The sequence below is a fragment of the Athene cunicularia genome, assembly GCF_003259725.1.
Source record: "Athene cunicularia isolate RWA chromosome 1 unlocalized genomic scaffold, athCun1 chr1_part2, whole genome shotgun sequence".
NCBI lineage: Eukaryota > Metazoa > Chordata > Aves > Strigiformes > Strigidae > Athene > Athene cunicularia.
The window spans coordinates 43,452,084-43,468,187 of record NW_020799092.1 but is presented as its reverse complement, the minus strand read 5'-3'; the positions used below and the strand labels follow the sequence as shown (position 1 = coordinate 43,468,187).

General features: G+C 37.4%; 1 protein-coding gene across 5 annotated transcripts in view; it reads right to left on the bottom strand.

Annotated features, from left to right (window-relative positions):
* Nucleotides 1–16,104, bottom strand: part of PTPRR (protein tyrosine phosphatase, receptor type R) — a 159,516-nt gene that overhangs the window by 109,060 nt on the left and 34,352 nt on the right. Inside the window, exon 1 of one of the 5 annotated variants that reach the window (XM_026867830.1) lies at nucleotides 14,460–14,575. The exons of the other annotated variants lie outside the window; for them this stretch is intronic. Within the exon in view, the coding sequence (XP_026723631.1) occupies nucleotides 14,460–14,510 (51 nt within the window). The 5' untranslated portion in view covers nucleotides 14,511–14,575. Of the gene's footprint in view, nucleotides 1–14,459; nucleotides 14,576–16,104 lie in introns of those variants that run through there. 5 annotated transcript variants of the gene reach the window in all.

Genomic DNA, 16,104 nt, shown 5'->3' with positions numbered 1-16,104 from the left:
CGGGGGGGTGGGGGGGTGGAGGGGGATGGTGGTGTTTATTGATAGCTGTAATGTTAGGGTTTAAATCACTTTTACATAAGTTTCCTAAAGTCTATTAGTTTATGAACTATGGAATAAGTAACAGCCTGTTGGTGGATGATGTTATGCTACATGTCCTCACAAAGCCTAACGGGGTGGGATGTGTGCAGTGGTTTCATATGTAACATTCTAGGTGAACGGCTGGACTAGATGATCTTCAAGGTGCTTTCCAACCTAGATGATTCTGTGTGATATAAGTCAGGTATGTAACTTTTTAGAGGGGTGGTGAGAGACTATCCCTAGAGTCTCTTTGTTAACACGCTTATTAGTGATCTAAAAATAAAAGTGTCCCTGAGAACAAAAGGACACTTTTACTTATCAGAGAGCAAGGAGAAACTCAGAACATCTTGCTAGAATGCAGATTTGATTACCCCACAGAGGATGCTGTTATGAAAAGGACATACACAAATGGGCTCAATTTCTTCATAAACTGAGAGGAAAAAACAGAGGAGTGATTTTTCAATGAGTTTGACAATCAGTTTGGAAGCTCTCTAGGAGTGGAAAAGAATCTCTCGGTTACACTGATATGACATTGAACTGTACTGAAATGATAAACAGCTGTAAGTAGGTGCCTGAAAATAGATGTACCTGTTAGGTCACAGGGCTAGATTTGTTGCTAGTGTAATTTCTCTGAAGTCAGTAGTGCTATACCAGCCATATATTTCATTCATCATGTTTTACCATCTACATTTCAATTTTTGGAATAATCAGACATATTGTGCGTGGTAGGCATATGGTGTAGTTGCGTACCAGAAGATCTGCCCTGAAACTATTTTTGGTTATTTCCCTCTCTCCTGTCACAAAATGAGAAATCTGTAACAACAAATACTGTAACTGAATGGCTCTTACAGCAACTATGTGTCTTCTGTTACAGCAACTATGCTGAAGTACCCAGAGATACTAATTCAGTACACACAATAAAAATCCTGTTTAGCATTTTTCGTAACACTAGATGGTAGCGGCAGTGCATGAAAAAATAGTTTGCTCTATAGTCCTGAATAGGAAGATACAAGATTGGAAAATAAGCATAGGCACTCATCTAGCATTTACTTTCCACTAGCAAAAAGTACGTGTGGATTTTTTAAAATCCTTCCTAACATAAAGCAGTAAATTATCCCTACTATTTAATTATTTACAAGCATCAGAAGTGAAAGTTTTCCATTAATATTCCATATATCTTTCAAAATGTTTGTATTTAAGAAGAAGGATAATTTTATCAATCCTTCTAAACATGACATTTAAATTATTATTGTCAAAATACCTGAGTGTATCATAACACTGCTCTTCTGCTTAAGACAGGGTATTTTTAATTTTTGAGATTTGTTTTACGAAACATAAAACCCCGTCCCTGTCAGGGAGAAATTTAACTACTCTCTCTCCTTATCTCTAGTTATGATGATCTCTACCCTTCTAGATTTACCTAATATTTTAATGACAGTAGGAAATATCATTGCCCTGTGTATTCTCTCTCCCCTGTCTGCTGCATAATTGTATCTTTCCCTGCAGCTGGGAGACAAAAGTAGCTTTATGCCAATTAGCTTTTCAAACCTTTTTAGGTAAGGGAATCAAGCTTAATTGAAACACACTGTGACAGGTTGAGTTGTGGCAAGTCATGTCAACACTAAAGAGGATGGGAGGTAACTGATCAGTTATCGAGTGGGCATTGCCCATTATTGAACATGCAGAGAGCACTCTAATAGTAAATCTATCTCTATACAGCATCTCATCATAGCTCTCCAGAGCTTGGTGAAGTAACTATTCTTTGCTGGCAACAGAAATCTGTGTTTGAGCATTTATCCATACTATTTATTTTACTAAAGAGCACTAGGAAATAAACTATTCACATGAATAATCCTGTCACTGCTAGGAAGGGATCACTGTCAAAAGTTCCTTGCCTTAAAAATGTTTTCTCACAACTCTGGACTCATGTAAATCTAGAGAGTCCTTGGAAAGGCTAAAATCCTTCCTTTACACTCTCAGGAGAAATTGGGTTTAGAAACTACTGTTATAATAAAAATCAAATCACTTGTTGAAGGACAGGCAGTTTAAGGCCCCTCTCTCAGTGCTGAAAGATGTTGTGAAGGATAATCACAACCTCCATTTCTCATTGACATATCTTTTTTTGCTCACCATCATCTCAAACATGATATAATTACAGTTGAGTGCCTGATATTTCCTTCTGCATGGGACCACCTTTCCCACTGCTGACAGCAGTCTAACTGGCAATTTACAGACACTAGTTCATTTGTATTCTCTTCTGCTTTCTGAAGGTGTCAGTTCTGGGAGAGCTAGAAGGCCACAAGCAAGTCAGGAAATGGGCATCCTCACTTAAAGGAAGGTTTCTGTCTGTCTAACACTCTCAGGCATAGCATGAATTATGTGCCAAAGCAGAAAAACTGATGACTTTTTTGCTTCTCCACTTTCCATTTTATCCTGTATCATCAGATGTGTTCTTATTACAGAACTAGAATCGTCTAGGTTGGAAAAGACCTTGAAGATCATCCAGGCCAACCGTTAACCTAATATCGACAGTTCCCAACTACACCACATCCCTCAGCGCTATGTCAACCCAACTCTTAAACACCTCCAGGGATGGGGACTCCACCACCTCCCTGGGCAGCCCATTCCAACAACTAACCCCTTCTGGAAACAAATGCTTCCTAATATCCAGTCTAAACCTTCCCTGGCACAACTTGATGCCATTACTTCTTGTCCTGTCGCTTGTTACTTGGTTTAAGAGACTCATCCCCAGCTCTCTGCAACCTCCTTTCAGGGAGCTGTAGAGGGCGATGAGGTCTCCCCTCAGCCTCCTCTTCTCCAGACTAAACACCCCCAGTTCCCTCAGCCGCTCCCCGTACGACCTGTGCTCCAGACCCTGCACCAGCTCCGTTGCCCTTCTCTGGACACGCTCGAGTCATTCAATGTCCTTTTTGTAGTGAGGGGCCCAAAACTGAACACAGGAATCGAGGGGCGGCCTCACCAGTGCCGAGTACAGGGGTCAGATCCCTTCCCTGTCCCTGCTGGCCACGCTATTGCTGACACAAGCCAGGATGCCATTGGCCTTCTTGGCCACCTGGGCACACTGCTGGCTCCTGTTCAGCCGGCTGTCAATCAACACCCCCAGGTCCCTCTCTGACTGGCAGCTCTCCAGCCACTCCTCCCCAAGCCTGTAGCACTGCTGGGGGTTGTTGTGGCCCAAGGGCAGCCCCTGGCATTTGGCCTTATGGAAACTCCTCCAGTTGGCCTCAGCCCATGGCTCCAGCCTGTCCAGGTCTCTCTGCAGAGCCTCCCTGCCCTCGAGCAGATCAACACTCCCACCCAACTGGGTGTCACCTGCAAACTGACTGAGGGTGCACTCGATCCCCTCGTCCAGATCATCAATAAAGATGTTAAACAGGAGTGGCCCCAACACCGAGCCCTGGGGGACACCACTCGTGACCGGCCGCCAACTGGATTTAACTCCATTCACCACAACTCTTTGGGCCCATCCATCCAGACAGTTTTTTACCAAGTAAAGCTGGTAAAATTAAAACATCAGGTCTGCAAGACTAGAATAACTAGTATTTCATTTATTTTAATCTCTGCTAATACCTATGTCCTACTCATTACCACCCACATTCCCTAGAGGCTGGTGAGAGGACTGCCCTAGTCATATGAGAGATACTGACCTATATCTCATCATGAATTCAATTTCTCACCAGAGACTTGCTCTACCATAAGAGAAAAGGGAATTCATTCACTAATGCAGGAAGCATTACCACGTGCAGTTATATCATCTACAGAAAATGAACTTCATTATCACAACCAATACAGAACCACAAAGCCTTTACAGAGCATCTGAGCTCCTTTTTTTTATTTATTTATGAAACATTACCATTGATTTACTTTCCCAGATGTACTCCTTGTTAGAGTATGATGGTCATCTTAAGTGTTTCATAAGAGGAAGAAAAATCTCAGAAGCTTTTATTTCTCTGAGGACCACAGATATTTGTTGATTTTTTTCCATATATTTTTTCCTGTCTCTAATAATATCACAGCACTTGTAATAAAGAAGAATGTCTGTCCAATATAATCTCATAAGACATTATGCAGTTAACAATTATCGGTTAATGGAAGTGAAGATTCAAGGGTTATTTGCTTTTTTTCTTTCTGTTTCTGTGCAGTCATGCTAAATTTAGTAACAAGTAACAGCTCAGCTCCTGCTGGGAGGCCAAGACAACTTTTTAAATGTATGCAATACATGTTCTCCTGCTAAAGCAGACAGGTTCAAATAATAATGTTATGTGCCCACTTGGGCTTTCTTTTCTCAGCAAGTAATATAACTCTTGCACCTTTCTGTAGCTTCATAAAAAATTAAACCATTTTGCAGAAATACTTTCCCCAGCTCACCGGAGAACTGTATGGGAAGAATAGAGGAAAACCAGAAATTATTTCAAGGTGATTCTAGATGTGGACCTCCTTGACTGTCTGCTTTCACATAGCTTTAGCACTGAAGTAATTAATCTGACAGATGCTTACCAAATTGCTATGAAAAAGATAAGCAGATTAACAGAGTGATGGGTGCAGCACAGTTTTGAATAGGATGATGCACAACATTTGATGGAAAGGACAGGCAATCCAATCCCGAAATGATTTGGGAGGATACTGGAAGACTTCCTAGTATGGAATATATGGCAAAAATGGAAAGGCAGTACACAGTGGCATAACATGGTAGTCTAAGGTCTGAAGAATGTCTTTGAATAGAAATGTAGTTTAAAATCTTTATTGTTAAGCAGGTTTTTCACAGGAGTAAACTGGGAAGGCTGAAGACTGGATTTTTCTAACATGGCCTGTAGTGTCAGAGAAGGAAACGACAATTTTCCTCAGAAAAAGTCCTCTGGAGAGAAGGTGGGAGGGACCTAATGAATGGCCTTTGGAAAAGGAGGATGTGGATTGACTGGCAACCTCCACTCATCTACTGGTCTCTGTCAGCTGTCAATCTGCATGGTGAAGTGGATGGTCAAGAAATTTAGCATTAATCATTGGGGAAGCAGTATAGTTGAGTCACATGAGTAAATCTAATGTCAAGAAGAAATACTACTAGAAATAGCCACTATTCCCTTTCCCCCTCCCCCATTCCCTATCTAGGGTTGAAATGAGTAGAAAAGAGAAAGGAGATGAGGCACCATAAAAAAGGTAAGATGAAATGTAACCTGAGAAGGAAATGATAGAAAGGGACTAGAAAGAAGTGACCTTCAGTCACCAACATGTAATGCAAAAACCAACTAAACTCATACCACCTGATCTGCAGTAAAGAAGCCAAAAAAGAAATCTCATATTCCTCAAGTGATAATTTTGATGTGGTTTGTTTTGTTTTTTGTTTTTTGTTTTTTTTTCCTTCTGTTACTTCCTACCCAGTACAGTCACATAGCTTCTTTCCTGCAGTAGCTGCCCCAACACCAAGTCTCACCTTGCACATAACATCTCATGCCAGTCTTGTATCCCAGTACCAAGACAACCTAATGAGAATATGACCACCTCAACCATCAGTGGAGGGATTAATTACTGAATAAAATCCCGAAGGTGCAAGAGATGAGCACACCTTGCAGGAAAGTAGCTGTATGCCATTAATACAATCAGAACACTGGCCACTGAATTCAGAGTAATGCAACAAATCCTACAAAAATGAGATTTGTGAACACACTTCTTTTACAGAACAGTTTGTCCCGTATGAGGGGGAAGATACATCTTTGGCAGATTTACAGTAATGAAATTTTTCTGTGACCTTTTACTCTCTTTACATTACAAATGAATGTTAATATCCTACTAATTTGGATCAGTCTGGCCCTCCTAGCTGATATTCTCCTAATATATTTAAACTTTTCTAAGGTGACACAAGGTGGGTGGCTTTCTTTGCTCTGAAGAAGTCTATTTTCCAAATAATTATTCACTCTAATTCATCATATTGCAGCCTACTAATGAGATAAGCATATGTTGCCTGTAGCTGTTTACTTAGGTTTATTACAGGTAAGAAGGACAACAATCAGCAATAAGTGAACAAATATTTGCAAGCTATGGTTACTGCATAAGAGTTCATGATCACAGCCAGGAAGACATATGAGCTTTAAACAGATAAAGGCTTGATAACAGAGATTATATATTAATAGAATTAAATTACTGACCAGGCTGTTACTTTCCTCCAGAATATGTTGAGAAAATTCTAAGAATATCATCCATAAAGGTATATATAATGTACCCCAAATATTTTTAAAAAATCCAAATTAATTGGTTTCCAATAACCATTTTCATTAGAATTTTTAGTTTGCTCTAAATTTTCTTCAAAGAACAACTTCTATTTCTGAGTGAGGTCACATTTAAAAGAATAGTTTGACACATGCTGGAGGATGGAAACTGCATACCAACATTATTAGCTTTAGAGCTAGTTTACCTACTGGCCAAAAGCTTTTGCTATGTTTTTGTCCTAGTTTTGCTCAAAAAACCTCTCTGACAGACTAAGTTATAACAGGCTGTTTCAGTAGAATACATTGGTTTAGTAGATTCCACACACCCCCCTCAATTATTTAAACTCTTTAATATTATAGAGACATAATGCCTTATTCAGAATGAAATTTTCATGTTTCCAACCAGCTTTAAGGCTGAAGAACAGTAAGAATTTTATCTTTAATGACCTACTGAGAGACCTTAGTCATCAATACCTGTATACTACCTATACATAGATAAAAGGCTGTATTGCATAAGAAAACCCTTTAAAAAAATGTTATACAAAATTTCTTCCTTACACCAAATAATTTGCAGGTTTTCCGAAATTTACCAAACATATCTATAAGAGCAGAGTAGCCTTTTGTCCCTCACTGCCTTCCAGAAGGCTGGAAAAATATCTGTATGCCTTTTGAGGACACTCTGTCTATATCAGCTTTGTTGCCAATTCTGTGGAATTAGTGCATCAAGGATAATACAGTTCAATAGCCCTTCAACATTTTCAGATTGTTTTGTTCTGCTCCACATGATTTAATGCATAGAGGATAATATAAAGGCCTTGGGGAACTAGTCTATCTCCTCAGTGCTTGTGTGATACTTACTATAATGCTAATGGGAGCTACATGTGTGCACCCAGGAAAGAATACACCATAGTTTATAATATGATGAACAAAGAGCAATCTACAAATAACTTAGTTTTTTACTTCAGTGGAAATCTGCAGTGTACATCTGAAGCATAGAAACAGTAACAGGTTTTTAAAAAATCACTACTCATTGAGTACTGTGGTTGTCAAATTCCCTACCCCAAAATACTTGGGATGTTTGAAATCTGATTTGATAGACTTGCTTTATGAAAATTAAGTTTATTAAGCATTTTAGAGACTTGTACCATGGCAACCATACCAAACCGATACATATCACTGACTGTATAAAAATATACACATATATATAAAATGTGTATAGCAATACATACATACATGTATATATGGAAAGTTGCATAGGACAGAGCAATTAGGTGCTATTTTGTGCAAGGAAACTTAGTGCTACTTTGAGAAAAACGTGCTGGCAAACCACATACATGGGAAACTGTTCTGGAGAACAGTTTCAAATGGATGAAGCCACTGAGTGATACCATACACATGCACATATATGCGTGTATACAAGAGACAGAATATTAAATTCTGTCTGTATTGCTTTGAATTATAACCTCTTTTCCCTAGAACGGTAGAAATTTTACTTTTCTAATTCCAGCATGCAGGTAGATACATGGTTTTTGTACATACTGACTGTTTCTAATTTTTCTATTCTATCTTGAACTATGCTATAAATCAGATCCACACACATATGCACAGTTAGCATTAGAAAGAAACTGCATGTTTTGAAAGCCTTAAATACATTTGGCATAATTTCTAAGCTAGAGAAACTCTACAGTAGAGAACACATTGTGTGAAGACTAGCTTTGATTTAAATGCTTTTATCCAGTTACCAAGACAAAGCCGGGAGTTAAGCAAGATAACGTGACTTCCTCTGTTTCTGAGGGAGTTTTCTCTGAAAGATACAAGTATTTTTAATTGAATCCATTTTTAAGTTCTTACCATGCTGTTAGAAAATTTCAAACAGGATCACAAGGCCATTAAGAAAAATTTCAAAAATAATAATGAGAAGGTCTGCTAATCTGAAAAAAACATAATAATTTTTGTTAAATCAAAAACGTCTTTCCACAACTTTTTGCTCAAGAGATATTGACCTGAATCATTCATGTGAAGCTGCCCTGCAGAGCAGTTCCTCAAGTACACAATCTGCCAGTGCACACTCCTCAGGGGCCACACACTAGTCTTTGTAACTGCAGAACACAGTCCTGTCATCTGTAAAACCTCATGCTTGCATGGCCCTTTTTCACCTCAGTATTGCCGTCACAAAGATGTAGAGTTGACAACATGGCAGATGCAAATAATGGTTCTTTGGAAAGGTAGAAACCTCGAGGAGCTTTTGGGAGACCTAGAATGTCACTGTTTTCTCCATGACAGACTGCAAGACGAGCTATAATTTAAAGTATTTTTTCTAATAGCTTACTTTCTTTCATTTAAGAAAGCATATGAAGTCTAATATTTGAAAGTTTAATGCTGATGACAATATTTAATTCCTAATAGAGATTTAATTTTTCTTCCTTAACTATGCATCATCCATGTACAATATCGTGACATCAATTAAGGGACAATGCACAACAGTGCAGATGAAACCTAGGAATTCCTTCTGTCCAGCTGACTTAGCTGATGGAGCTGGTGATCAATAGACTGTTGGCACTGGCATTTGTAACCTCTCAGAACAGCAGCTTGGTACCTGGCAGCCTGGGGATGCTTCTCAGATCCCTGCAAACAGAACAGATCCTAAACTGATCCAAATCATGATTATAATCCACAAGAGCAAAAAAGTCATCAGACCCAGAAGAGCTGGATGGCATAATCTATCTGAAATTTTTCCCATTGAAAAATAACCTGGTCTTATTTTTTACCAAAGAAAACAAACATTTGAATGTTTTTAATATGAAAATTATAAGTAAAAACAAAAACCCAACAAACAAATCAGCAAACTTGACCTTATTCCAGTTGGAATTCCTACATTGATTTAGTTTTGGAAAACAAAAACTATGATACATCTTTTTCTCCCTCTAATTCTTCATCCCCAGTCCAAGTTTTTACCAGCAACTGGAATAGAAGAAATTATTTCCAGCTTTGCTATTTATTTTCATTTCCTTTCCAGTTTTCCTATTTTTCTCTTTGTGCTTTGTATTTTTTTGTTATTGCTTATTTAACATTCAAATCATTTCAAGTTTTTAAGAATTACAGAATGCAAAATGCAAAAAAGATGAATTAAAAAAAAAACAAAACTGAGGAAAGCACAGGTACAATTAATTCTGCTGAATTACATAACAGTAAAAGGGAAAATAGAAGAAATGGTAAAATTAGGTGATGGTGGTTTGTGGAAGTAACAAAGTGATTTTTTTATATAACGAGTGTATATAATTTTCTGTAGAATATCCACAATGTTGGACAAAAAGACAAGAAAAAATTTCAAAGGTTTTACTTTAAAAAGGAAAAAAAAATCCAAAAGGAAAGATATACAAGAGTTTAAAAGCATGCCCCATTATCTTTATAATTAATATCCTTTGTAAGACAATTGTTACAATTTATAATCACTACTGCTTACAGATTTTCTCTCGTTTAGGATGATTATCTGAATTAACCACCAGCCTCTGAAAAATACTAATAGAGTCTTACCAATCATCTCTTTCTCATAACCTTCTCTTTTCCAAGAAAACATATTGGAGATGATGCGAGCTTTCTGAAATCAATATACTAAGGATGAAGAGAAGGATTTCCTTGCCTGTGCAAGATTACAGAAAATAAGCTTTGACCTCCCTGATCTGTCTTGTTAGCTGTAGTAGAATTCAGTGCTGAACAGTCTGTCATTCCAACAGCTTCAAACTGAGCACCATGCATTAATCATGAATTTTAAATTTTGACTAGCAGAACTGGAAAAATTAATTTGTTAAAACAGATGGCAAACTGTAATTTCATGTCCTGCTTTTGCCTTACCTGCAACATCTGTATGCAGCACCTCCTCTGCAAATTAATGCTTTCAGTCAAAAAAATAATAAACATATTTATAGTCTCATTCACAGTTTTACCAATAGTTTCACTGGAATGCTTTCCTTAAATTGTCATAGAAGGAAATGTAGATTTGTTTCTATTAGAGGCATATCTCATCATGTCAGATTTTTTTATGGTTATATTAATGTCATGTTTTTTGTAAGAGATGGATTCATAACAAATGATCCATCTTCATTAGGTAAAACCAGATCTAACCTACTCAATGTGTTACCTGTGACATAATATCAACAAGCCTGTATTGTGATTTTCGTTTTAAGTACTACAGCTTTCAGGAGATAACCTGCATATAAAATTTCTATTCTTTGGATCTTCTACAGTACCTAGTAACAAAACAAATTAGTTTCCTAGAACTCCGATTTTAATGCAAAGTGTGTGTGATTTTGCTCAAATCTAGACACACTGACTGCTTTTAACTATGGACTAAGAATTATCTGATTTCAGATAACACGGAACTAGAAAACACCTACCATATTTCTGGATCGAGTTTCTTGCTATTGAACTCAACCATGTCATATAAACCCATCGTAAACTGAAACTATGAGAACCCAGAAAGCTAGGCAATTCAACCATTATCTTTTCTCCATGAAACTCGGGGAGTATGGATTTTCCTTGCTGTTAGTGTGAGAAAATTCACTTTGGAAGCACCTCATCAGACATATGTGCATACCGTTTTTAAGTTTTTAAAGGCTTTTTCTGTTCTAAAGTCATTACTGTTGCATTTGAGAAACTCACGAACTGCTAATGAATGTATATTTGCAGCTACCTCTCTATATGGCAAAATCAAATAATATCCTGTCTGAATGGAGGGAAGACCAAGACATAAACAGTCAGGTCATGCATAAAATCTGTGTTGGTACTGGTGACCAAACTAAGGTCACTGTGGACAGTGACATGGTTTAATTCCTATTCTACATCAGAAGGATTCATAGTTAAAGCTCTGGGGAGGACTCTGCTTGCTTGCTTATGCTTAGCCCGTTTCTACACCCAATACAGTATACCCTTATTCCTTCCTTGTAGTAATTTAGGGATTAGGGATGTAACCCAAAGTAAAAAAAGATGTGGGTCCAATATCCTCCCTTTTACAAAGAGACTTCAAACCACATTTCCCAAGAATGAATGTTGTCTAACAAGCCTGAGGTTATTCCAGGACTGCCAGCATTCTCCATCCATCCTTTTGAAGCCACTTCAGTGTATAGATAAGAAGCCCAGATTTTTGAGGGGAGAGATAAAGAACAAATGTGACTGTGTCTCTGCAATTTAGTGACTGCTTTAGGCATAGAAGGAGGTAAGTCCTGCATTCTGTTCCCTGTTATTTATTCAGTAAATATTTAATCATACCAGTATTTGGTGGTTTTTACTTAGTTACTAACAATTAGCAATTCCTTCTTAGAAAATAATAACCAAACTACTACAAAAAATACTAATTTTTAATTTACGAGCAATAAAGCAACATCTCCCACAGAGTACCTCATGTCATTTTATGCTGAAGTTCCTGAACAGAACTTCATTCCATCTTTTAATGTTTAATATATTTCAGGGAATTAAGAATGAATTTTCCTCTTATTCATGATTATTAATAAACATATACTATTTGGCACATATATATATATATATATATTAAAAAAATGCATCAAATTTGAAGTCCTGTTTATGACAGAAGCCCTGTTTTGCTAGCTATTTTATGATCTTGCATCTCAGAGGACATTTGGTAGCACCATTCACCCTCATGGTGAAGAACCAGAAAGGTGGTTTTATGGCCCCATGGTCCCTTCTGGTGCATCAAATGTCCACAGCTGCCACCTGCTGAGTCACAGCAATTTGAGGTGCAGCACAGAGAAACCCACATAGCTTCCTAAAACATACAAGTTAACCATGGCTATGGCTACTATGTGATCATGACCACACTGCTTCTAAGACATGATCTGGCTCATTTACAGCTAGCTCTTTGCAACATGCACCATAAATGTGTCTTTATTTTGCTTCTAGGGGGGGCTACGTAATCAAACCAGAAAACAGATGCGAATGAAAATGATCTTTATAGAGGCTGAAAATATGGAAGTGCTTGGCTAAAATGTCTAATAGTGTGGCAGTTTCTTAAACATGAGTGCACCTTGACAGATTTATGGTTGTGGTCAGAAGAAATGTGTGTCAGAAGCTGCCCTGCTCCAAAGGCAGCAGGCTCTGGGGCAGAGCTCCGACTCTCTCAGAAGATCATCCTTCTCCCAACCTCCTCCTCAAAACTGAATCAAACAAGTTTAACAAGGCCATGGTTATCCAAGTAAACTACTGTTCTCCCATGTGCCACCCTCTCTGGTACCACTTGTCACAGGTACTTTACCTCTATTATTGTAGCAAAAGAAGCACAACCAAAAGGAAGAGGTTAAAACTGAAGCATGTAGGAGTTCAGCTTGAATGAGTGCTACAAGATTAGACGCACTTTTGTTTTATTTCATGTTATTATGTGATATGACAAGGCATAGAAAGAGAAGCAATTAAAGAACCAGGAACATTTTGTTCACTTCCACTACTCTGCTGAAGGAAAGGTTTTTCCTGGATCTTTGCCTTTGTGAATATATTACATCTATCCTGGACTGTGATCCAAATGTTATGAAAAATAACTAATACACTAAGTTAGGAGAATTGCCTTTTTCATTGTATAAACAACCTTCAAGCACTGTTTTTCAAAACTTACACACAAATGCTTTAAAATACCAAGATGCTATTTAATAGACTCAATATTGTTTGTCATTGATAGAGCCAAGCCTAATGTAAACAGATTAGTTCACTGAAAATCAGATTTGTCCTCAAAACAGCATATCGTGGGTGCCCTTATGGGAAGAGAGAAAGGACAAGACAAGAAGTGAAGGACAGTTGCTCTCTGGACAGCTCTAGTGGTCTGGGAGGGAGCCCTCAGGCAGATCTCAGTGCCACACTGAGCAACGGCAAGTATTGTAGCTATCAGAAAGTATTCTGGAATCACAGATTTAATCCTGACAGCTATTCAAAATAAAAAAAAGGTATCTGTCCATGCTCACTAAAATCTGAGAGCTCCAAGACTACATACTTTAGTCATAAGACTCAAAATGACAATGTATAAACAAACAGAGCTCATTCAGTCCCTTCTACGTTCCTCGTTCATCTGGCTGTGCTGCAATACTGCACTCACTGCTGGCCTGTAGCTTTCATTTTCCTACGTCCTGAGATCTCAGTCCTGTCTAGGCAGAAACTACCAGTGAATTGGAGCCTTTTATCACGCAAGTAGAAACGAGGACAGTACCATGTCCTGTGCAGCTATTTATCTAAGGTGTATTCAGTTTGAGCAAGTGCCCATAGGATGGGACCTTTGCCTACCTTCCCTCAGTAAGACACAGGCAAATAGATGCTCCAGCATTTGAATGGATCCCCAGATACACAAAATAGTGTCTAGAATTTGGGACAGAAACACCTGCAGGCCCAAAGTACGCACGGGTATTTTTCATACTCCTAAATATTGTAATCCACACCAAGATAACAGAAAAATATATGGGCATGAAGGTACACTAAGCATTAGAGAAAAGAATTTAAAAAATAATCGTATATTATCCAAGACCTTTTTTCCCATTGTACAGGCATCATATAGATAACACTTAGAATTGCTGAATTGCTCCACATTTTTTCTAGCATATTTTGACTTTACAGTAGCACTTAAACTACTGTTAACCAAATGTATATAGTTAACACATATTTAAAACAACTCTTCCACTGTCTATATTTTTCCCTCACTTCAAAAATCCACTGTCAACTCTCCTCATAAAGCTCTACCAGATTAAAGACAGGTGTTACATTCACTGTCAGTAAACACAACTCCAAGAAGTCACAGTAAGAGGATTTTAAGTCCTCTGAAAAGAGTGTTATGGAAGAAATTTTATAAAGAAAGGCCATTGCTGACCAAAACTCAACCATGTTTGTATGTTATATACTTTATAGAAGATCAGCACAAGTATTGTAATATTTCATAACTACCATCATTGTAGAATTAATCAATGCTAGATTGGTCTGTAAACTGAAATTTAGCTCATTAAAAGCTAATAAGCATTTTCAAGTAGCTACAGAAAAGAGCCCTTTTATTGCGGCAATAGCAACATATTGCTAAAATAGAGCAAAGTTACAACCTGGTTATTATACCTTTACCTATTTTATACCATTCCTTCTAGGTTTAAGCACAAAATCTATTTAACAATTACAAGTACTTACATAATCAGGCTTCATTACTGCCTTTACAGTAGGCAGTGTACATTCCCACATTCAAATTAAGAAAGCGGTGCAAGAAATGTTGTGGTCTCTATTTATCTTTCAGCCAATGCCTTTCTCTAGCCCATGCAAGCAGTTTAATAAACATGGTACTTTATGAGATTAAAGAGCTAGAGATAATCCAGGAAACTGCAAATAAAATAACAGGATTAAGTTATATAGTTAGCTCAGTGGACTGAAATAAATTCAGTTCACTCTGCTGGGCTAAAATGCACGTAAAACCTTTTACTTCCATTAAACCTTCTTCCTGAAAGCTTCTTTACATTAATATCATAGTATATCACAAACTGAAAATACTTCAATAAAAATAAATGTATTTAGGAGAAGAAAAGAGAAAAAGTAAATTACTTTTGTATTGATTTATGGATTTTAAAATCTAAATAGCATTTTCTGATACTCAGACTTGAAATAACCTTTCATGCTTTGTTTACTGGACTATGGCAGTAACTTTTTTTTTTTTTTTTTGATAGCTCGTCCTGAGAGACAATAATGCCTTGTGGAAATGGAAAACTTTGCAACCAAAAAGTAAAAAGAAAACACTTAACTTTCCATGCAATATACCATTTTGAAATATGTACACGAAAACATACATAAATACAAGATACACTTTTATGTAATAAAGTGTTAGTTGATATCTTAGTTTAGGAAAGTCAAACTCTTAGCACATCCACAGAGATAAGGATGTTTGTTGCTTTCAGAAGCAGCTTATTTTCTCCAAATTAGTTAAGAAATTTGTTCTTTCTGACTCCCTTCCTGCCTCCTTTGGCTCCCACTGATTTCCCCTTACTTAATCAAGCTTACAGTGCTTAGACACCAGAAGGCAGTCCTCTTATTAAGACAGAATTCCTACTGGTGAATCAATATATGTATCTAGTATGAAAACTTACATAACTGCTCACCGATCAGGAAAGCCGGAGGCATATATTGAATGACAATCACAAACACATTGAAAAACAACAGCAACTGTATCATTTACTCTATCATCATTATCAGAAGGCACTATTAATGGGCAATGGACATTTACCTGGTTTTAATAAGAATTTTTTTAGGTACCATTTAATTTTTTTAAAAGGCAGAAGATAACAGAAATGCCTATAAATAAATTCATACATATTCAACAGAAATCTTCAAGGCTATGCATCTTGCAAAACTTTGTAACTATGATTAAAAAGCAGCAGATTGGTTATAAAACCTTTATTAAACCCAAACATTCTAATCAAGCAACACATTTCCAAACACAGAAACATCTGGAGAGTCACAGCTACAACTATAAAATTGCAATTCTGTCCACACTTTTAAGTTAACTCATCAGGACTAAACTCAGGATGCATTCTTGCAAATGCGCATTCAGCACCGGCATAATTCCATGAAACAGGACTACACGAGAATGAAGAGATGGCTCCTGTTCAAGATGGGATTTCCATACGTGTATTGTTTAGCGGGTACGCAAGATTTGGCTCTGTAAACCTGTAGCTTGTCCCCACTCATTTGTTAGGATTCTTGCAGGAACACCTCAGGCCCAAAGTCAGGTCTACATGACACCTTAGGTACGTTAATACTTCAAGGAGTGCTTGGGTCTGCTTAGTGT